This window comes from Chiloscyllium punctatum, chromosome 40, assembly GCF_047496795.1.
Source record: "Chiloscyllium punctatum isolate Juve2018m chromosome 40, sChiPun1.3, whole genome shotgun sequence".
NCBI lineage: Eukaryota > Metazoa > Chordata > Chondrichthyes > Orectolobiformes > Hemiscylliidae > Chiloscyllium > Chiloscyllium punctatum.
The window spans coordinates 54657887-54682747 of record NC_092778.1 but is presented as its reverse complement, the minus strand read 5'-3'; the positions used below and the strand labels follow the sequence as shown (position 1 = coordinate 54682747).

General features: G+C 40.5%; 1 protein-coding gene across 10 annotated transcripts in view; it reads right to left on the bottom strand.

Moving 5' to 3' along the window:
- The window catches only part of axin1 (axin 1), a 127435-nt gene that overhangs the window by 35438 nt on the left and 67136 nt on the right, over positions 1-24861 (bottom strand). For all 10 annotated transcript variants that reach the window (XM_072559938.1, XM_072559940.1, XM_072559939.1 and 7 more), the window contains one exon: positions 3287-3383. In XM_072559938.1, coding sequence (XP_072416039.1) covers positions 3287-3383 — 97 coding nt within the window. The remainder of the gene's footprint in view (positions 1-3286; positions 3384-24861) is intronic.

Here is a 24861-nt window from a genome sequence, read left to right as displayed (position 1 = left end):
ATATAATCTAATTTAAAGCCAAAGCTAACTGAACTCCCTTAATAAGATTAGTTTGATGGTGGATTTGCTTTTGCCGTATTGAATGTGAATGGAGTAGAGATTGTGAGAATCCAGGCCGTTTCTGGTGAAGAACGTATGACTGTACTGATGGAATTAAACCCAATCTGATGATCCTGATGCAAAGCTATCTCCAGTCAGAACAGCAAGAAATTAACTCTCTACTATGTCATTGGCAGAGATTTCTTACTTCAGCAAAGAACAGTGCACTGATATTCAACAAGTTTAGGGTCATGATAAATAAAATTGTGGCTAATAGCATCACTAAAATGTCACATGCTACTCTAGTTTTCCTAATCAATTAAGCCACAAACATTCAAATACTGAACTCAACTTTTAAAAAAAAATTAATTCATGGGATGAGGGCATCACTGGCTAGGCCAGCATTTATTGCCCAACTGTAGTTGCCCAGGCAGTTAACAGTCAACCACATTGCTATGGGTCCGGAATCAAATGCAGGCCAGACTAGGTAAGGATGGCAGTTATCTTCCCTGAAGGACATTAGTAAACCAGATTGGAGCGCATATTGTACATATTGGACTACAATCTCAAATTTGCTTAATTTTTTCACTTTGTTTACAAATTTACAATTGTATACAAACAGTTCTATGACTTAGTTCATTTACAAACAGCAGCAATCTTCATTCCTTGGAATCTGCTCGGAACTTGGATCCAGAACTGCAACTTCACATTATGATGTAAATGGCTAATACAATTTTGTTTTGTAAGTTCTGCAAAACAAAGGCTCAGTGGGATAGTAATGTGGAACCATTCAGCATTAGCCAAAATCAGAGAAGGAACAAATCTAAATTTTCAATGTAAATCCTCTACAGGCATGCTGTAGATATCAAGAGAACTTGCCAGTATACCATACAAATTGTTCTTTAATAATTTTTGGTAATTGAAAGTTGTAGAGGAAATGCAAACTGACAATGAATCTAGGACTGTTACGTCCATTAGTGTCCCTGCTTTTAATTTCAGCATGATTCAAGTATGCAGTAGATGGAAATGTGAGATCTGAAATCACTTTGTAATACACCAATTTTCAACAATGAATTAGGTGCGGAAATAAAATACAGTATCCTCTTCATAAACACTTATTCTTTGCATCATAAAAATGGCAGTAAATAAAAGTACAGGTACACAATCCTTTATCTGAAACCCTTGGGTCCAGCTGATATTCTGAATTTTTCAGATTTCGGAAAAAGTGAGTTTAGTGGTGAAATTTTAAAAATCTGTCTGAACAGCAGACGCACCTATACGTACTGCAGGCCTGGAGACAGAATCGATGTCTGCCATCTACCCCCCCACCAAAGCCCCCGTCACATCTAAGTGACATGAGTCAAGTAGGTGTGGAGTTGAGTTAACTGTTTGCATGCCAAACAACCTTGATATGAAGAAAAAAAACTTTGAAGCTTTTCAGGTTTTGGATAAAGGATTGCGCACCTGTACTTGTTCTGTTTTTTTTATTTTTCACAAAAAAACTACATAGTCCTAGTTTGGTCTTAAGATACAAACAGCTATTTTGAACTGAAAGAGCTGATCTCAATGTGATTATATTGATTATCAAGCACAAAGCAACCAAATGGGACAAATTTCATTAACTGGTAAACAACACATTCTAGAATTAGTTCAGGTTCACTGATCAAAAGCATTCTTTTGAATTTTGTTGGCTTTGAGATCAAATGATTTAATAAAAAGTTATTTTCTGGTTAATGGTCTTTCCCAAGATCTTGCACAAACTTTATCTTTATCGCTCAAGTGGACCATTTTAAGTTTCAAATAAATATCACAACATGAAGTACAAGTTGGAGTATTTATGATCTTGTTTTTGAAGCTGACATACAGCTAATATTATCTCATGCACAAATACATGAGATGTCACCTTTTCGCATTTATACGACTCATCATTAATTAGCTACAATAACACAAGTTGAATATTTTTATGGCATATATACATAAGTACAAACATCAGTTACAATAAGGCATCACTGCCTATTTTGGACCTTTACCAAATTAAATTTGCATGTTTAAAACATAGCTCTTAAATAGTATTACTCCACAAAGCTGTCATACATACCTATCTCCAGGAGGCCTATAATAAAATTTAGGATTTGAACCCCTGTAGTTAACTGGGAAACACCAATACAATCAATAGTTCCTTTCCCCCAATTGACTTCTTTTCTCTTTCCACATTCTCAATAGTTTGTGCCTCCTGTACCAGAAATAAAAAAATGGAGGGAACATTATCCCACCCTTCCTGGCACTCAAATTGGTTTACATCCCAATTAAAGGACTTAAGTATTTGAAGAAATAAACATCCTAAAGTAGTGTTGTGATGTAAGAACTGAACTAAAATCAAGTTGGCAAAATATCTTAATATATTGTTCTGGTAAAAGTCCTGGCTAAAAAAGGGCCTTGAAGATTTCTACTGAAGTGTATTTCCCTGTATTTAATTAGTCTTGAAAGTTAAGTCCAGTACACTTACCAGGCAACATCTAGCAGTAGGGTTCTACACCTATTACTATACTAATACCGATAAAAGATTCAAGGCTCTTGTAATAATACTTCAATGATAATTCTTAAATGGTAAAAAGAGGAGAATCAGCCACTGATTTTCTTTTTGCTTTATATAGGTGAGTAACTGTCCATAAATAAAAAGCAAGTGGTCATCTGTCAATTTATTGCAATGCAAAAATAAGTCTTTGACAAATATTTGTGTCATTACAGAAAAATATCCTGTGGCAACTGTTCACAGCAAATGTCAAGAATCTTTGGTTAAGGTTATTATGCAAGGAATTTTACAGAAATGCATCACTTTACTGAAGCAAAATTGGTTTGAGAAATGATTTTATCCAAAATGACAACGCTTTTGCTTTCTTAGCTGAAGCTATCTGACCTCATGAGTGTGCTTTGATTTTTTTTGTGTTTCAGATTTAACACTTGAAGGCTTTCTTTCACTATTTAACTCTTTTTGCAGAACACAGGTAGAATAAACTCCAATCCAAAATATGAATGCATTTCACAATATTAGTTGATACTCCAAGTCAGCCATTATCTGCGCAATTTTAAGATTTTGGTAAATAGGACAACAAAAGGAGAAATGGCTAAGAACAATGAGATGAATGGAGTTAAAATCTACATTTCTGTTGAAGACTTTAAAAAGCAACAGTTTTAAAAATGCCTTTTGCTCACCTGTAGAAGGTATATTTGAGGGTGCAATACTTACAGGAATGTGAGGTAGAGGCACTCGCCCATTTGCTTTGGCACTTTCATGCATCTCCCGCCGATGTTGCTTTCGGATTCTGTATGGTGGAATTCCATCTCTGCCCAAAAAAGGAGGCAATTTCATTAAACCATAGCGTACAGAATTATGAGATGAAATTATTCATGCCACTTTGGAAACTACATCTGAGCCAAACAATAATCTGCATCATTATTGCACTTCTCATGAATATTCGACTGAAAACAAGGTAGCAAGAGAAGGAAAACTAGAAAATATTGAGGCCTCGACAACGAATAGTTTCAGTCAAGTGTTCACTGGACGTTTTTTCTCTAGTACAAAGAGATGTCAACTGTAGGAAAAACAATGACTCGCTTCCAAAAATAGTTTGAAGAAAGCTAATTTTCCAATCCTCTGTTGTAAACACTTATCTGCAAAACAATGAGAAAACTCGCGCTTTCAACTTGATTATTTAAACCACTGGGCCTCGACAGTAACAAGAGAGCCAGAAACAACTGCTCAAAAAAAAACAATATTTACAGGAGTTTAAGATATACAACCCTTGAAAATACTAGTGTGAAGAAACAAAACAACAGTTAACTGATTCACGTGCTTGAAGAATCCATAAGTTAAGCAATTGGCACTATTCAATAACCATTTTCAATACATCACTAACCTGAATCATGTTCTCTACCTGACATTATCCACACATTTCTATATCTATACTGTATATACACACATAAAAGTCAAACTTTTAGACTATTTTTAAAGATTCAATTTATAGGGTCGACTATTACACGGGCACAAGTTTTGAGGAGCTGCAGTTCAAAATACTGTATTATTAGCAGAGGTCAATTTGATTATTCAACTAATCCCGGGTATAGAAGAAGAACACAATGAATTGTTGGTAGTAATTTTGTTTATACGTACCAGTACAAAAATTTAACATGTCAAACATTCATTGAAATCCTGCAAAATCACACGTTCAATGTCAGGGACTGGTATAATGGCACACTTAAAATGAAATGTTTATTAAATTCTGAACATGTAAGCATCTTGAACTTTCCTGCCAAATTCTTCCGTTTCCCTCCTATTTATGTGATGAACCTCAGCAACATTAACAAATTTGTCAAAGAATTTAAAGATATATGTAGCTAAAAATCATCACTTTTATTCAGATATAATGGCACAATTAAAATGATTAACTTTTTAATGATATTAACTTTTGGATGTATAATGAACAGTGTGATAAGTATCGATAGACTTATTACTGGTCTGAATGAATGAATCAAAACATACTGTAGTAAACAAAGTGGGTTAAGTAGAATTATGAATGAATGAATGAATGCGATTTTGTTTAAGTGGGTAAATAGGAACATGCAGTTTCCCTTATAAGGGTTGACTTTTACATGAGATATATGGAAAATCCAAGAATTTTTGGTCAAAAATAAGGGGTCAACCTTTTCGTGAGATCGACTTTACGTGAGTATATATGGTATTTAAATTTCCTATATTGAGCACGACCTATTAGCATTATTTTTCTGGAAACAATGGCAACTTCATTTCATTCAAATTTAATAAGGCACAGAAACTATTAGTCATTCACGTTTTGTTTCTCCAAGTCCAGAAGGTGATCACTGCATTCTCTCTTTGTTAAATCTGGCCTTTATTAATACGTGTATTGTGTGAAGCAAACCCAGTTTTTTTTTTAAAAACTGCCCAGCAAAGGACCGCAAAAACCAACTTTGACAACACACAAAAGATGAGAAAGCAAATATAGTGAGAGATATTTGGCAATTTCATCTTGTAAATTACAGTACCAAATATGCCACAATTCTATACATACATATACATTTCCACAGAATGTATTCTATTCTTAACTTTGATGTGTTTGTATATTAGTTATATTATTTTATATTGAGGCTCATGTGAAAGAGAGGAGTCAATTTAAAATGGGAAATTGTGAGATTATAAAGCAAGGAGAATATACATTTGGGAGTGTATGAGCAGATAAGAGCAGTAATTGTAAGACAGACTTAAACACGCTCTCCCTGAAAGTGTGCAGCATTTGTAACAAAACGGATGAATTGTTAGCATGAATAGAAATATGTATAGACGGATAGTTATCCTATATTCATTGTGCCCAAATCTTGGACCTGAATATTGTTAGGTATTTGATATTTGGTAATAGATGAAGTATCTCTATTAACAAATAATGCAATTGGTACAGTGGTGAGAAACCAAATTAGCTCACGAGAACAAGACAGACATACATTGGTTTCATATTAAAAAATATGGAAAGATAGAAGGTTGCTTGTGGAAGTACAGGCAACTTAACAGTACACTATGACAGCATACATAAAGAAATAAATTGGACATGTACAATACCATAATAAATCATTACTGGTTTTAATCCACATGCAATTCAGGATGGCAAAGATAGCTTAGAAAATGCATTCATATTGCAAGCTAGTGTAACAACATCACTCAAGAATTGAGGGAGACAAAGCAGGAAGAATTGAGGTCACTTAGACAAACGTCTCTCATAGGTAAATTGCTGAAATCCATTATTAAGGAAGCGATAACAGGATACTAGAAAAGCCCCAGGCAGAACCAACATGGTTTTGTGAAAGGGAAATTTGAGTTTAATTAAATTAAGGCCTTTAAAGAGTAACAATAAGATAGATAAAAAAAAAGGTAGAGTTGTAAACATGGTGCACTTGGATTTCCAAAAGGCATTCAATATGGTGCCAAAGGTTACTACACAACATATGGCATAAGGATAACAAGCATGGATAAATAAGTTAGGATTAATAAGGATTTGTTAATTAACAGGAAACAAGAGTAGGAATAACTGGGTCTTTTCAGGTTAGCAAGCTGTAACTAGCAATGGGTCATAGAGATCAGTGTTGTGTGGAAAAAAAACAGAACTGAATGCTGGAGACGGGAAATAAATGAACATACAAATTGCTGGAGAAAATCAGCATGCCATGCTGCACATGTGGATAGAGAAACAGTGAATGTTTTGAGTCCAGTAACTCTTCTTCAGGGTTAGGACCTCAACTATTTACAAACAACATCAATGATTTAATATCAGTAAGTATCATGGGGGAAATGTGAATGCACCCACTAACAGGAAGCATTGGGAGTTTTGCTGAACAAAGAGGCCTTTGAGTGCAATTCACAGTTCCTAAAAGAGGAGTCACAGGTAGATAGGATAGTGAAGACAGCACTTGGTATGCTTTCCTTTATTGGTCAGAGCATTGAGTATAGGAGTTGGGAAATCATGTTGTGGCTGTACAAAACATTGGTGAGGCCACATTTGGAATACTGTGCAATTCTGGTCTCCCTCCTGCAGGATGGATGTGAAACTTGAAAGAGTTCAGAAAAGATTTACAAGGATGTTGTCAGGGTTGGAGGGTTTGAGCTACAGGGAGAGGCTGAATAGGTTGGGGCTGTTTTCCCTGGAGCAGAGGAGGGATGAGTGTAAACCATAGAGGTTTACAAAATCATGCAAGGCATGGATAGGGTAAACAGACAAGGTCTTTTCCCTGGGGTGGGGGGAATCCAGAGCAAGAGGACATCGGTCAAGGGTGAAAGGGGAAAGATTTAAAAGGGGCAACTTTTTCATGCAGAGGTTGTTGAGCTGCCAGAGGAAGTGGAGGAGGCTGGTACAATTACAACATTTAAAAAGGCATCTTGATGGATATGAGAGTAGGAAGGGTTGAGAGGGATACGGGCAAGTGCTGGCAAACGGGTGTAGATTAGGTTAGGATATCTGGTGGGCAAAGATGAGTTGGACCAAAAAGTTTGTTTCCGTTCTGTACATGTGTATGTCTGTAGACTTCACTGAAAAGCAGGATCTCATTTAAATGGAGAGATTACACAACTTAGTGGTGTACGGTGATTTGGGTGCACTGGTACAATCACAAATATTAAGTGTGCAGCAACAGCAAATAATTAGGAAACCAAAAGTTGGTATTTATTGTCAGGGAAATTTCATATAAAAAGGAAATGCACAGGGCCTTGATGAAACCACAACTGGAAAAGCTTTGCTTTTTTTATTTGCAAAAAGCTTTAGAAGCAGTACAGGAAACATTCAATTGACTCATACCTGGAATGAAGTTTCATTCTCTGTAAAATGATTGAACAAGTTGGACCTATATTCATTGGAGTTAAGAAGAATAAGTATGAACTTAATGAAATATGCAAAATCTTGAGGACACTTGATAAGCTGAATGTTCCCTCTTGTAGGCAGAACTAGAACTAGGGAACAGTTTAAGAATAAGCAGTCTCTCTTTTAAGCCAGAGATGAGAACTTCTCTCAATTTTTGGAGGATTTTCTTTCCCAGAAAGTAGCAGGGGCTAGGATTTTGCATTATTCAATGCAAAAATTACAAATCTTGACAGATAAGTTATGACATTACAGGAAAATGGAGTGGAGATCAGAATCTGATCAGTCACTCGACTGAATGGAGAGCAAGCTGCAACGGATAAATGACATACTCCTGCTCCTGAATTTTACATTCCCATAGTACATTGAAATAGCAAATAGCTATGAACTTCTAACACTGGATCCAACTAAAACAGTTTTAAGTCACTGGCAACTTACTTATATTTTCAAGAAAAACCAAAGTGAATAAGAAAAGAGACATTTGACTTGAGAGTTACCCTGAATTATTTTATACTTCCTCAGGATTGTTGTTGGAAAGAGCAATTAAAAAATTAATTATATGGGCAACTTTAGTTATAAGGTAAGTCTGTCGAAGCAGGATGATGATCCATGTTACCCAGCATATGAATATATACAGAGTTCAGATTCCCACATAGCGGTGCTGGGACATTTTGTTTTACACTTCAACACCATCCTAAAGAGGAGAACATGTCTTTGTTCACATAATCATGGCAAACCACTGATAATGGCCTCTAATCTATCCGGTTTCAAACACATGTTCTGTCCTGCTGTGCTGGCTTTGATGTTTCCTGGATTGATTCCCTAGTGCCACCTTTGAACTTGAAAGGTTTGACTATTTTAACATTATTTGCCAACTCATCCATTAGCAGCAAGTTCAAACAAAGCCACATTCTGATTCATTAATTTCACATGCCCCTCCTACTCCTCTTTAATGAAGTACAGCACAATGGATGCTAACATTTAATCTTGAAGACTCCAAGGTTGCACTTATGATTAATGAAAGCAGTGTCATATGTGCAGACTTTTTAAAAAAGATGTACGATCAAACATTTTTATGTAGTTGCAGTTATGAGGTTTAAAAATCACCAAATTTGTTAGTTTCTAAACAACATGTATTCAATTCTATTTCAGAATGGCAGGTATTTGTTTCCTATTCAATTTTGTAAAATTGCTCCAGGCAAAAATAAAACATTTGACAAATTAAAAAATGTATCAAAACAGATCCAGAATACATAAAATTACATACATATTTTGAACTGAAGAGATGCATATTTTTACACAATTGTAAAAACTTTCAATAATCAACATAACTTTTTGAAGCAGAAAGTCAAATCCAAAATACAGTGTATTCTGAAAACAGAGCATAATTAACTCATTTAAAGGTAGTTCCTTTACAGGATACCGCCCTTCTAGAATTGCTGCAATTACATCACTACACTATTACAGTCTTGTTGCACTACACATTTTACCAGACAGCAAACAATATCTGCATATTAAATTTGATTTTTTAAAAAAGTTACATTAAAAATTGATCCTTATTAATTGGCTTAATACCACAATATCTAAATTATTTAAAAAAACTAACAATGGAGCACCACAAGTCACATTTTATTTCAACTGCTCAGCTTCAGGCATAGTGCAGCAAGATAGTGATGCCACATATTTATGATAAAAGTCCTCCACTACATGCATTTATCTTGGTTATTGTTCTGGTACAGACTAAAGAAAATGCAAATAAAATACCAATAAAATCCCCATGAAACAAGTAAATTGATAGTTTTTGGGGGGGGGGCACAAAGATGTGCTCAAGATGCCAGATGTAGCTGACATTTTTATTCCTGCTTATCAACTGGCAACTGCTGCTCAAGGTGTATGCAAATTGCATGTTTATTTATGACGAGGACTGAACTATTAACACTTGGGGGAAAAAGTATTTCAAAACCTTATAAATACTAAGCACCAGTATATGGTCACCACACATGGCGTGGAAAATAGAATGTTGTGGCATGCTGGGAAATTAGTCTAAACCACTTAGTTTAAGGAGAAGCAGCTGAAAGGGGTCAGCAGAAGGATAACCAGCAGAAATGTGAAATTTGCACATTGATAAAAATTTATCAAGGGGGCTCCATTTAGTCAGAGTGGTAAAACCTTGCATAATATAGAAAACGTGGAAAAGGAGGGAAAAAAAATCATGGAAATCATCAGCATTAGCGATGTAATACCAATGTTATCATAAAGCCAGGACCCTTTAGAGAGAAGACAATTAAGGGAAAATTAGATGAATTTTAAAAATGGTAGGAGTAGATGCAGCAATTTGTAAAATTTTCTTTTTAAATGTTATACTTTTAACTTATAGTTGTGGCATTATATAATAGCATAAGATTAGATGTTTGCTGACAAGATTTGAAAATAACATTTGATCAGAGATGATTCAAAAACTTTTTTTATATTACAGAACATTCAAGGTCAGACAACTACAGTGGCAGACTAACTAGATAGATTTATTTTATTCATCTAAATGTACCTCCATTTACTCTGATATCTGCTGCCACATGATAGAAAACTTGCAGGAATTCAGAATTAATTAATTGTCTTATACAAACATTTTTATACTATAACATGCTTCAGGGAGAACATATACCTGAATCTTTAAATATCATACAACTAATCATAACCTGCAAAATATTTCATTGTCAAAGACTCATTTTTGGATGAAATGCTACGGGTAAAACATTTACTGGCATTAAATGAAGAGCAGGGCGTTCTCCTATTTTCCCAGGCAACAGTCCTCTTTTAATTAAGACCAAAGACAATTAAATTGGCCAATGATGTCATCAGCTGCCACATGACAAATGATTGCACTTCGAAAACTAAGTTATTCAAAATGAAACGTTTCCAACATCTGTTGTTTTAATTTCCAATTTGAAGCATCGACTTTTTCTCTTCCCCTTTCAGGTAGATGGGGAGAAAAGGGGAATTTACTATTCAGGGAATTTCATGAGGGAATCAAAGTCATATGATCAGTATTCCGACTATTTATTTATTTGTGCAGTTTGCATAATTTTCAACCCCATTGCCCAGATGTCCATACCATCTCATGTAAATGCATTCCAAATTCAGAAATTGCTGTAGAAACTCAGCAGGTATGCAAGAAAGCAGAGTTCAGAACTTCACAAAGGTCACTAGGCTTGAAATGTTACCTCTGCTTTCTCTCCAAAAGTTACCACAACTGTTGAGTTTCTCATTTTGAATTTATTTTAGAGACTTTTAGCACTGCAGTTCTTTGTTTTATTTTAGCATAGCAAATTTACATGTTTTATCTATCTATTCTTAAATATTTTTTTGAAACATCTTCCTATTCAAGGAATAAATGACCACAGGAAAACCTTTGTAAAGAAACAATTCTCTTACAATTAACAGGAATTGTGCGGATTACACAACATTCAAATTTAAATTGTTGTTTTCATTAGAGAATAGAGATCATAAGATAGGCTAAGTACTGGCCATTGAGAAAATATGGAAATGCTAGCATTCTGATTCATACTCCTGCCCTAAATTATCAAAAGATTTATTTCCATAAAACTGGTTCTACAGATCTCTTCGGATAATATAAATCAAGGTTAAGAACCCTAAGGGCATTCAGCTTTAAACACAAGCTGTATATCAATTTTTAATTTCCTTCGATACGATGTTATGAAACAATTTCTTTACCGGGAGCAGTATCAGATTCCAAACATAAGATTGCATGCACTTCTGCTGAAACAGTCACACCAATAGGTTTGCCCAAGTTTAATACCCTGGCATTTGAATCGCTTTCATATTGCTCAATGCCTTCTCTTGCCAGCTAGCCAGCAACTCTCCCAGGAAACCCTCAAACTACAGATAAGCTTCTTCAAAGTGTTTCACAGTTCACTGAATGAGCACAACGAAGGAACATCAAACTTCCTTTTTTTCGGGTGTAAACCTCTACCCAGAATGCTAACAGCTATGTGTAATGAATCTCTTTCCATCTCTTGCTTTTATCTGCTCATTACATAGAGCCTGTTCCTCTTAATCTCCATATAAAAAAGAACCAATGCTCCCCGCAGATCTAGACATGCTGAGCCCTGGTCTGTGAAGAATCCAAATCTAATTTTATGCTGAATTCTGCTTATAATGTTAACCCTAGCCTGTTTACAGCAAAATAGATTCTATCTTAAAATGTGTCAAAAAAAGCTAAACAACGTGAATTCAAAAATAGATCAGAATTTAAAAAGTTTTTTCCCCCCCAATACTAGTTAGAATGCTTATCGTTGCCTTTATAATCAATTCCAAATTTTGTTTTGCACAAAGCAGCTATAGATTTTCTGTGGCCTAGCCAATGTGAAACCAGTATTCTTAAGAGTCTGGGATATTATCGTAAGAATAAGTATGAGTTTATTAGCTGTCACCATTATGATGGTACAAAGCTGACAAAAAAGTTCCAGCAATGCACACATACAGTAAAACATAGAAAACCGAAAGCTGCTGTCAAGTTAGTCGCTCCTCCACAGCTTTGCTCTAACAATACCATGCCAAGAGCTTCAGAATTCAAATACTGTACCACAAATTTATAGTCTTGCATGTAATTATACATCAAACACGCCTGGAAAAAAACCGTCTGTTGGGGCTTACTCATTTAAAAGTGAACTGTTAACAAAGTCTTAAATATTGCCACACTTTTTTTGGCAATAAAAATTAACTTTTACAGTGTGGAGTCTCATTCCTTCAGCTTTAATGATTTTTAAAAAAATAAACTCTATACCTGTCAATCCTAACAAAATTCTTCCCACCTCTATTTCACTTACTGTACTTCATTTCACATTGAATACTTTCAGTATCTGGTACTTCCAATGATGAGTTTGGACAGAAGGGGGTTCTGAAAACTGTAGGTGTCAATGGCTGACCACATCTTATTGATAGGCTTAGATATTTTTAAAAAAAGGTGGGAGTGCTGCCAGTCCACACACTAATTAATAGCTTGTTGAGTTCATTATAGAGCTCCTTAAACAGCATGATAAGTAATAGACAGCAATTTTCAAAACAGCCAGCATGGAGAACGGAGGATCGGAGGCACAGTTGAGCTTAGCTGTTGAGAACACAAGAGACAATAGCTCTCACAATACAGCATAACAACTCTGTATTAAAAGGTGTGTGTGAAAGAGAGCTGTCATGCAGTGGTGCTAGGCTGTTGGCGATAAAGCTGAAAGGTTTGATTTTGAAAGGACACCGTCAACTGCACTTGGGAAGAATAACACTGCTGGCATCCATGGCTATCTCTAGCCATGCCTGTTTGGTCAGTTTTGCTGTTGCCCTTCTTCCAGAAAGTCAGTAGGATACAGCTTTCCTTTATGCTGCAGTCTTCATCAAAGCCTGAAGGGAGGGTTCAGAAAAATGGTCAGGACCACCCAGAGTAGCAGTCCAAATAAGTGTAATACATTTTAACAGACAAACAGGAAAACCAAAGACAACAGTAATCCTCCAGACATGGCAGCCATTTGCCTTTTCAATTATCCCTCCATGTCTAGAACCCAACTCCTGCTTCAGCCAACACCTCTAATTAGTACCAAATATGCCTCTGGGCCCTGACTGACTGCAGCTTTATGGCTTCCAATGAGGTGATAGGTTGGGAACCCAGTGCCTGGGTTCTGACCTGGAATAAACATTTGACACTCCTTGCTTCATCTTCGATCCTTCAATCTGTTTGGCTCAAAGAGAAATCAGCTTTCCCTCCTTTTCACACAAGGCCTGTATTTCCTGGAGAGGACAGTACTGTATACTGTATCAGACACCCAGTGACTGCAAGTTACTGCTCAACCACAAGATGTCTGTGGACAGGTGTAAGCATAATCAGCAGTGAGTAGTATTCTTCTGATACTGAGCACAAAATTCCAGCCATTATACTACTTCATGTGCAGGTATCATTCTGTTAGTGCATAAACTAATCTGTATTTTTAAAACATGCAACATTAATTGTTTGAAACCTTAATAATTAAGAAAATTGTGATTATAAAGTTTAACCATTGCCAAGCTAGGAAAATATGCAAATTGGAATGTAAACTCAGATCATTGAACATAATTGCTGTTTGCTTGTGCTAGTGAGGTTTCCGCTCCACATGATCTTTCATGTCAATGCAAGAATTAAGTCATTTAATGTGTTATTTTATGGGACTAGCTGTATCTATTTTGGGGAATAAAAAAGTGTAGATTTGCTATCCAAAAGTAACAATAAGGTATAGTGGTTTTCGGTTTTTTATATTATGCTTTGTGCTCTTCATTGATGTTAGAACCACTTCTTCCTTCAAATATGCACAAATGTCAAAACATTTGCGCATATATGTGCTATAAGCCAATGGTATGGATATTAAGGTCTTGATCTCTTCATCTATACATTTCTACGCCATGTTGTCAAATTTAAAAGGGACAAAAATTCAGGGTTTTCAAACTGAGTGCTCTGAAATCTCACAATCACAATCTTATACCTTATTTAAATTTAGTGTCTTAAACCATCCATTCACTCCCCAGATGGGCAGAAGCTGTCATCTCAGTCACAAGCCTATGTACATCTTGAAACACGACCATTACCTACCTGGGCAGGCAGCTCAGAATTGCAAAGGACCCACTCTGTACTACATCCTCAGGAGAATTCATACTCTCAACAAACAGTATTTCAACTCCATCTCAAACATCAAAAACTGGAAGTACAACAAACTTTTATCCACCCACCTCCATAACCAGTGCTCCTCAAACATTCCAGAAGATTCCCCTGGCCTCGGAAATACCATTAGCCATGCGGATGATGCAGCTACCACCCCCACGCTGAGTGATGATGTCACTTCCGCCCCCCATCATGGCTACTCCCACAGCCACTTCCGGCCCTCACATCATCGCGGATGCCACACTCTCAGTGACTTCCGCCACCCCTACTGCCATGATCACCACCACTTCCACCCCCACCAATGCCACTCACCTGCATTCTGCTGACACACCGCCCACAGACCCTACCGTCACTATCCCCACCCCCCCCAGAACCCCAAGGGGAACATTACCCCTGCTCATGCCTCCACCCCCATTCCCCCCCACCAATCACACCCACTCCAGGTACTGGCTTCGACCCCACTCCCAGCTCCACACCCACACCAGATCCCAGCTCCCGGCCCTGCCGAGTTTTCACCATCCCCCCAGACCTCCCACTCACTAAGGACGAACGATCAGTCCTCAGCAAAGGACTCACCTTCATCCCCCTCTGTCCACGCATCAATGAATTTAATACACGCCGTGACATCGAACAATTCTTCCGTCACCTCCGCCCCCGAGCTTACTTTCACAATCAGGACTCCCGCCCACCTTCCGAGGACCCCTTCGCCCACCTCCAACACACTGCATCCACCTGGACACACCGTGCTGGCCTATTACCTGCCCGACCTCTTCATTTCCAACTGCTGCCGGGACATTAACCGCCTCAACTTGTCGACCCCCCCTCCCCCACTCCAATCTCTCACCCTCAACGTGCAGCCCTCCAATCCCTCTGCTCTAATCCCAACCTCACCATTAAGCCAGCGGATAAAGGGGGCGCAGTGGTAGTCTGGCGCACTGACCTCTACACCGCTGAAGCCAAACGCCAACTCGAGGACACCTCTTCCAACTGCCCCCTCGACCATGACCCCACCCCCCATCACCAAACCATCATCTCCCAGACCACACAGAACCTCATCACCTCAGGAGATCTCCCACCCACAGCTTCCAACCTCATAGTCCGGGAACCCCGCACTGCTCGGTTCTACCTCCTTCCCAAGATCCACAAGCCTGACCACCCTGGCCGACCCATTGTCTCAGCATGCTCCTGCCCCACTGAACTCATCTCTACCTACCTCGACACTGTCCTATCCCCCCTAGTCCAGGAACTCCCCACATACGTTCGAGACACCACCCACGCCCTCCACCTCCTCCAAGACTTCCGTTTCCCCGGCCCCCAACGCCTCATCTTCACCATGGATATCCAATCCCTCTACACCTCCATCCGCCATGACCAGGGCCTCCAAGCCCTCCGTTTTTTCCTCTCCAGACGTCCCCAACAGTACCCTTCCACTGACACACTCATTCGTTTGGCCGAACTGGTCCTCACCCTGAACAATTTCTCCTTTGAATCCTCCCACTTCCTCCATACCAAAGGGGTAGCCATGGGCACACGTATAGGCCCCAGCTATGCCTATCTCTTTGTTGGCTATGTAGAACAGTTGATCTTCCGTAATTACATTGGCACCACTCCCCACCTCTTCCTCCGCTACATTGATGACTGCATTGGCGCCACCTCGTGCTCCCGCGAGGAGGTTGAGCAATTCGTCAACTTCACCAACACATTCCACCCTGACCTTAAATTTACCTGGACCATCTCTGACACCTCCCTCCCCATCTCCATTAGTGATGACCGACTTGACACTGACATTTTTCACAAACCCATCGACTCCCACAGCTACCTGGATTACACCTCTTTCCACCCTACCTCTTGCAAAAATGCCATCCCGTATTCCCAATTTCTCCACCTCCACCGGATCTGCTCCCAGGAGGACCAGTTCCACCACAGAACACACCAGATGGCCTCCTTCTTTAGAGACCGCAATTTCCCTTCCCACGTGGTTAAAGATGCCCTCCAACGCATCTCGTCCACATCCCGCACCTCTGCCCTCAAACCCCACCCCCTCCAACCGTAACAAGGACAGAACGCCCCTGGTGCTCACCTTCCACCCTACAAACCTTCGCATAAACCAAATCATCTGCCGACATTTCCGCCACCAGGGATACACTTCCCTCCCCACCCCCCGCAAAGACCGTTCCCTCCGCGACTACCTGGTCAGGTCCACACCCCCCTACGACCCACCCTCCCATTCTGGCACTTTCCCCTGCCACCGCAGGAACTGTAAAACCTGTGCCCACACCTCCTCCCTCACCTCTATCCAAGGCCCTAAAGGAGCCTTCCACATCCAAAGTTTTACCTGCACATCCACTAATATCATATATTGTATCCATTGCTCCCGATGTGGTCTCCTCTACGTTGGGGAGACTGGGCGCCTCCTAGCAGAGCACTTTAGGGAACATCTCCGAGAAACCCGCACCAATCAACCAAACCGCCCCGTGGCCCAACATTTCAACTTCCCCTCCGCCGAGGACATGGAGGTCCTGGGCCTCCTTCACCGCCGCTCCCTCACCACCAGATGCATGGAGGAAGAACGCCTCATCTTCCGCCTCGGAACACTTCAACCCCAGGGCATCAATGTGGACTTCAACAGCTTCCTCATTTCCCCTTTCCCCACCTCATCCTAGTTTCAAACTTCCAGCTCAGCACTGTCTCCTTGACTTGGCCGACCTGCCTATCTCCTTTTCCACCTATCCACTCCACCCTCTCCTCCTTAACCTATCACCTTCATCTCCTCCCCCACTCACCCATTGTACTCTATGCTACTCTCCCCCCACCCCCAGCCTCCTCTCGCTTATCTCTACACGCTTCAGGCTCACTGCCTTTATTCCTGAAGGGCTTTTGCCCGAAACGTCAATTTCGCTGCTCGTTGGATGCTGCCTGAACTGCTGTGCTCTTCCAGCACCACTAATCCAGTATTTGCTTTCCAGCATCTGCAGTCATTGTTTTTACCAGGCAGATGGGAATTCAAACCCTGAGGGTGTTGACACATGAAAGTCAAATGTCGTATTAATTCTGGACACAAAACATTGCAAACCAAACTTACAGGTGATTACAAAAAAAAAATGCAGATTTTATAAATCTGAAATTAAAAAAGACTAAAAATACATTTAGACACTTTTTTTACAAACATTTTCTGCTTTCTTAAACTGGAAACTTTATACAGAGTTAGCCATAAAATCTTCAACTCGTACTTCACAGGGTAGGATACAGATACACAAAACCTTGGTCTAGAAAGGATCACAACTCACAATGCTCAGAGACAATTAAAAAGGAAAATAATTGTGAATTCCTGATTTTACAACATTTTGATGCTTCTACGACAGTAAAGAAATTAGTCATTTTAAATCTGAAAAGACTTTAAAATCAAACTGAGTAACCTGCTAAAAAATTTCTCAACTGGTCATTTAACATGTTGTAATAACTTGACATTTAGCAGTAACTGAGTAGGAGTTAAATGCACTTTCAGAAATTCCCCAAAGTATTTTCAGAGAAATACTTTATTGGAAGCAGGTGGAGGTGATGTTGCAAAATTTTGAGAAACAATAGCATAGATTCCACAAAGCTCTCAGCTCAAAGCTTTTGATGGCTGGACTCAAAATTGCATGCTATCAGATCGTTCCCATTAAAGAGAGCCAGATTAAATAACCAGTACCCTTCCACAGACACCCTCAACAACTTCTCCTTCCAATCCTCCCACTGCCTCTAAACCAAAGGGGTAGCCATGGGCACCTGAATGGGACCCAGCTATGCCTGTTTGTCGGGTGTGGGGAAGTCAGTCTTCCATTGTTACACCGGCACCACCTGGCAACCTGTCCCTTCACTACATCGGTGACTGTATCGGCGCCACCTCATGCTCCCACGAGGTTGAACAGTTCAACTTTACCAACACCTTCCACCCTGGCCTCAGATTCACCTGGCCCATCTCGGAAACCTCCCACCCCTTCCTGGACCTCTCCATCACAGTCTCTGATGACCAACTAACCACTGATATTCTCAGCTACCTAGACCACCTCCTCCCACCCTACCTCCTGTATAAATGCCATCTCTTATTCCTAATTCCTCCACTGCAACTGTTCCCAGGATGGACAATTCCACCTCAAAGTCCCAGATGGCCGCCTCCTTCCACGATCGTAACTTCCCTTCCAGCATGGTTGATGATGCCCTCCAGTGCACCTCCTCCACTTCACACACCAACGCCCTTGAACCCCACCCCTCCCAACACAAGGAGGACAGAATCCCCCTGGACACCATCCACCCCACCAACGTCCATATGCAACACAACATCGTCCGCCACCGGAGATATATTTCTCTTCCCACCCTTACCAGCATACCGAAAAGACCATTCCCTCCGCGACTCCCTCGTCAGATCCACACACCCCACTCCTGGCACCTTTCCCTGTCATCGCAGGAAGTGCAAAACTTGCACCCACAACACACCCCTCACCTCCGCCCAAGGGATTCTTCCATATCAGTCAGAAATTCATCTTTACCTCTACCAATGTCATTTACTGCATCTGTTGCACCCGGTGTGGTCTTCTCAACATCAGGGAGAGGGGACACATTCTTGCAGATTGTTTCAGAGAACATCTCTTTGACACCTGCATGCACCAACCCTACTACCCTGTGGTTGAACACTTCAACTCCCCCTCCCACTCTGTCAAGGACATGCAGGTCCTGGGGCTCCTCCACTGACAAACCATTACTACCCAACACCTGGAGGAGGAATGCATCATATTCTGCCTTGGCACCCTGCAAACTCATGGAACAAATGTGGATTTCAACAGCTTCCTCATTTCCCCTCCCCCTGCATTGACCCATTCTCAAGCCTCCAACTTGGCACCGTCCTCAGGACCTGTCCATCACTCCCCCCTCTGACCTATCATCGGCCTCACCATCTACCTACCTCCCCCAACACTACCCCTCTCCCATTTATCTCTGACCCAACCCACAAGCGTCATTCCTCATGAAGGGCTTATGCCCGAAACGTCAATTCTCCTGCTTCTCTGATGCTGCCTGACCTGCTGTGCTTTTCCAGCACTACACTCTCGACTCTGAGCTCGAGCATCTGCAGTCCTAATTTTCTCCTACAAGATTAAACTAAGACTAGATTGAGAATTTACTGTCCCAGACAATTTAAAACATTTTGCATGACCTCAAAATCATATTTTGATCTGATTGACTCACTGTATAAACCACAGACCATCAATGGCAATGCCAGTGTCCTTATAGGAAGTTGTCAATGTTGACGGGATTCAGAATTTTGTTGTTATTCTGGTCCATGATTAGTCTATGAATGCTCGATCATCACTTATTGGTTTACAATTATTATTGCATTTACCATATAAATGTTAGGACTTCTCTGGTCAAGTCTCTGGTCCCTTTAAGCCTTGTACAAGGTGAAAGAGCATGAAAAAAATCTTAGCAGAAAGAGCCAATAAGGTGCAAGAATACCTCTCCATTTTACTGATTATATGAAAGCATTTGATACAATCCAGCTCATGAAAATACCAGAAGACTTCAACACTGAAGCAAGGAACTTTTCTGTCAGTCATTGGTGATATTTACTGAAATTAGATAGCAATCACATGCAAGTCTGAACACAGTAGTTAAAAAGCAACCAAAATAGAGGTTCGATAAATCTGTTCTCCAACTGTTTCGCCCTATACAGCGACTGCATCTCATGGAATTTGAAGAGATAAGTGTTCTAAAGGCAGAAGGGAAGAACCATCAACATCTACTAAGCTGGCACTTGCATCAAAAGATGACAACTGGTAAAACTCAATCAATACAGTCCAAAAAGAAAATGTAGTAGATACGGGCTTACATTAAACTACCTAAAAAATGTACACCTTGATCATAAAAGACATGCAGTATTTAACAAAAGTAAGTGGAAGTGAGGTGGCACACATAAATCAATTCATCTCAGAAACAGTTACATCAGATGTCAAATACATTACTGGAATTAGAAGTATTTTTTTACAAAATTAAGCGACATTCTAAGAAAGGTCAGCTTGAATCTTCAACTGTTTTTAAAGTTGTTGTATTTGGTCAGCAATGAATTATGGATGTAAAGTCTAGAACACTATGAATGAGAAAATAATAAAAACAGTTTTGAAGCTTTGGTCTCCACACGTCTGCTTGATATGTTGAGTACTTCCAATATTTTGTTTTTATTTCAGATCTTCAGCAACTGCAGTATTCCAAATTGCAACACAAGCTTGGAATACAAGTGTTATACTCAGAAAATTAAGCTATGATATGGGGAATTTAAAAAAAAGTGTTGATCACGGAGTTTGAGATAAGATTCACAGATTTCAAAAGTAGGTATGGGCAACAGAAAAATGACATTAGTTTCCAGAGGCCAATTTAGAATGCAGAAACAAAACACATGACAAGTGGAACTGTATGTCATTGCCTGTGAAGCTGAAACTAAAATCTGGTCGGCATGGACGGGTTGGACTGAAGGGTCTGTTTCCATGCTGTACATCTCTGACTCGATGACTCTACTTTGCAACAGTATTCACAGAGGAGAGGGACATAATGGGATGTCGAGGTTGGGGATAGATGTTTAATTACTCTAGGTCTAATCAACACAAGGAGAGAGGTAGTGTCGAGTATTTGAAAAGGCATTAAGATGGACAAGCCCTCAGGTCCGGATGGGATCTAACCCAGGTTACTGAGGGAAGTGAAAGAGAAAATAACTGGGGTCTTAACAGACATCTTTGGAACATCCTTGAACATGGGCGAGGTCCCAGAGAACTGGAGAATTGCTAATGTTGTCCCCTTGTTTAGAGGAGAGTAGAAGGGATAATCTAGGTAATTATAGACGTCAGTGGTAGGAAAGCTGCTGGAGAAGATACTGAGGAATAGGATCTATTCCCATTTGGAAGAAAACTCGCTTATCAGTGATAGGCAATATGGTTTTGTGCAGGAAAGGTCATGTCTTATCAACTTAATAAAATTCTTTGAGGAAGAGACAAGTTGATTGATGAGGACTTCAGCAAGGCATTTGTTAAAGTTGATGGAGAAAGTGAAGTCGCATGGGGTCCAGGGTGCACTAGCTAGATGGCTAAAGAACTGGCTGGGCAACTGGAGACAGTGGAAGAGAGTTGCTCAAAATGGAGAACTGCGACCAGTGGTATTCCACAGGGATCCACGCTGGGACCACTATTGTTTGTGATATACATAAATGATCTAGTGGAAGGTATAGGTGGCCTAATTAGCAAGTTTGTAGATGACATTAAAATTGGTGGAGTAGCAGACTATGAAGAATATAGCAGAAGAGAGGTAGATTTGAGAGTTGGGCGGAAAAATGGGAGATGGAGCTCAATTCGAGCAAATGAGAGGTGATGCATTTTGAAAGATCCAATTCAAGAGCGAACTACACAGTAAATGATAAGTCCTGAGGAAAATGGATGTACAGAGATCTGGGTGATCAGGTATATTGTACCCTGAAGGTGGCAAAACAGGTCAATAGAGAGGGTGGTCAAGATGACATATGGCATGCTTTCCTTCATCCGACGTGGTATGGAACACAAAAGTTGTCAGGTGATGTTACAGTTGCACAACACTTTGGTTTAGCCACATTTAGAATACAGCGCACAGTTGTGGTTGCCACATGACCAAAAGGATGTGGATGCTTTGGAGAGAGTGCACAGAGGTGGTTCACCAGGATGTTGCCTGGTATGGAGGGCGCTAGCTATGAAGGGAGGTTGAGTAGATTAGGATTATTTGCAGTGGAAAGACAGAAGTTGGGAGTGGTGGCATGACCTGATCAAGGTCTACAAAATCATGATAGGTATAGTGAGGGTGGTTAGCAAGCAGCTTCCCCCTTGCTTCTTCTCCCCCACCCCAGAGTGGGGGACTCAATTACTAGGGGTCACGAGTTCAAAGTGAGAGGGGAAAAGTTTAAGGAAGATACGGGTGGAAAGTTCTTTATTAAGAGGGTGGTGGGTGACTGGAACGCATTGCCAGAAGTGGAAGAGGCAGGCACGATAGCATCATTAGGATGTATCCACACTTTTACATGAATGGTCTACACTACCATTATAGGGCAAGCCAAACAGAGAACAGCCAGGGAATTCCAACGGCATGGCACTCATCCACAGATTCTATCAACAAACACATCGATCTGGACCCAATATACCGGCCACTACAGCGGACAGCTGGAACTGACAACCGGAAGCGGCAGAGACAGGCCACTATAAATGCCGGAGGAAACATCACAGAAGCGCTTCACAGGAGGCTCCCAAGCACTGAGGAGGTCACCGAGACAGGGGACGAAACTTTTGCAAGACAAATTCCCAGCTCGGCGAACAGAACCACAACAACGAGCACCCAAGCTACAAATCTTCTCCAAAACTTTGAAGGATATGGAAGATATAGACTGTAGGGAAATAGATGGCGACATTTTGCAAAATGTCCAGATTACAGAGGAGGAAGTGCTGGATGTCTTGAAACGGGTAAAGGTGGATAAATCCCCAGGACCTGATCAGGTGTACCCGAGAACTCTGTGGGAAGGTAGAGAAGTGATTGCTGGGCCTTTTCCTGAGATATTTGTATCATCGATAGTCACAGGGGAGGTGCCAGAAGATTGGAGGTTGGCTAATGTGGTGTCACTGTTTAAGAAGGGTGGTAAGGACAAGCCAGGGAACTAAAGACCAGTGAGCCTGACCTCAGTGGTGGGCAAGTTGTTGGAGGGAATCCAGAGGGACAGGATATACATGTATTTGGAAAGGCAAGGACTGATTCGGGATAGTCAGCATGGCTTTGTGCGTGGGAAATCATGTCTCACAAACTTGGTTGAGTTTTTTGAGGAAGTAACAAGGAGGATTGATGAGGGCAGAGCGGTAGACGTGATCTACATGGACTTCAGTAAGGCGTTTGACAAGGTTCCCCATGGGAGGCTGATTAGAAAGGTTAGATCTCACAGAATACAGGAAGAACTAGCCATTTGGATACAGAACTGGCTCAAAGGCAGAAGGATTTGGATGCGAGCAAAAGAGGTAAGTTTGCAGATGACACCAAAATTGGAGGTGTAGTGTACAGCGAAGAGGGTTACCTCAGATTACAACAGGATCTGGACCAGATGGGCCAATGGGCTGAGAAGTGGCAGATGGAGTTTAATTCAGATAAATGCAAGGTGCTTCACTTTGGGAAAGCAAATCCTAGCAGGATTTATACACTTAATGGTAAGGTCCTAGGGAGTGTTGCTGAACAAAGAAACCTTGAAGTGCAGGTTCATAGCTCCTTGAAAGTGGAGTCGCAGGCAGATAGGATAGTGAAGGTGTTCGGTATGCTTTCCTTTATTGGTCAGAATATTGAGTACAGGAGTTGGGAGGTCATGTTGCAGCTGTACAGGACATTGGTTAGGCTACTGTTGGAATATTGAGTGCAATTCTGGTCTCCTTTCTATCGGAAAGATGTTATGAAACTTGAAAGCGTTCAGAAAAGATTTATAAGGATGTTGTCAGGGTTGGAGGATTTGAGCTATAGAGAGAGGCTGTTTTCCCTGGAGCGTCGGAGGTTGAGGGGTGACCTTATAGAGTTTACAAAATTATGAGGGGCATGGATAGGGTAAATAGGCAAACTCTTTTCCCTGGGGTGGGGGAGTCCAGAACTAGAGGGGGCATAGGTTTAGGGAGAGAGCGAAAGGTATAAAAGGGACCTCAGGGGCACCTTTTTCACGCAGAGTGTGGTACGTGTATGGAATGAGCTGCCAGAGGAAGTGGTGGAGGCTGGTACAATGGCAACGCTTAAGAGGCATTTGGATGGGTACATGAATAAGAAGGGTTTGGAGGGATATCGGCTCTAATGCTTTGAGTCTGATAAGGCTCCATTTTAGAACAGGAAAATTGTGTTTCTCATATTTTGAAACAGGCAGAGATGGGACAAGGGAAGGTCCATTACAAGGTGAATGCTCAGTACTCCTCTCCTCACTATGTAAGGCTCCAAAACATATCTTCCAGGTGAAGCAGCAGTTCACTTGTACTTTGTTTGATCTAGTCTATTGTTTTTGCTGCTCACAACGTGAGCTCCTTCACGTTGGCAAGTTCAAGCTCAGACAGGGTGACTGTATTGTGGAACACCTCTGCTGTTTATAGGAATGACCCCGACCTTCCAGTTGCTTGCCATTTCAATAAATCCCACTTTGCTGTCATGATAACAGTTCTGTCCTAGGCTTGCTGCAATGTTCCAACAAATCACAGTGCAAGTTTGAGGAACAGCACCTCATTTTCTACTTAGGCACTTAGATTCTGAGGCTCAATTCTGAATTTCACAACTTCAAAAGCATGACCTCATGACATTTGTTTTCAATTTTTCTGGTATTTTTCTTTCCCCACCCCTCACCACCTCCAACTAGTCTGTTGGAGGTTTGTGTTGTTTACTGCGCTCACAGCCAAAAGGATCTAGTTTGATAGTTTATAAACAGGGTATAAGCTTATATTAATAGTTTTCCTCCAGCAGTAGTCCCTTTAGCATACTCGCTCCAAAGTAACTGGCCTGCAAATTTCACAGAAAAATAAGTAAAACCACAGAATTTAATCTCAAAACATTTATTCTTGATTGTTGATTAATTATAGAATTCTATTTCTTTACTCTTTTAAAAAGGAGTGATCCTGGCAGTTTTGCATCTAAAAGCAAGAAGCAGGCTCAAAATCTGTTGATCTT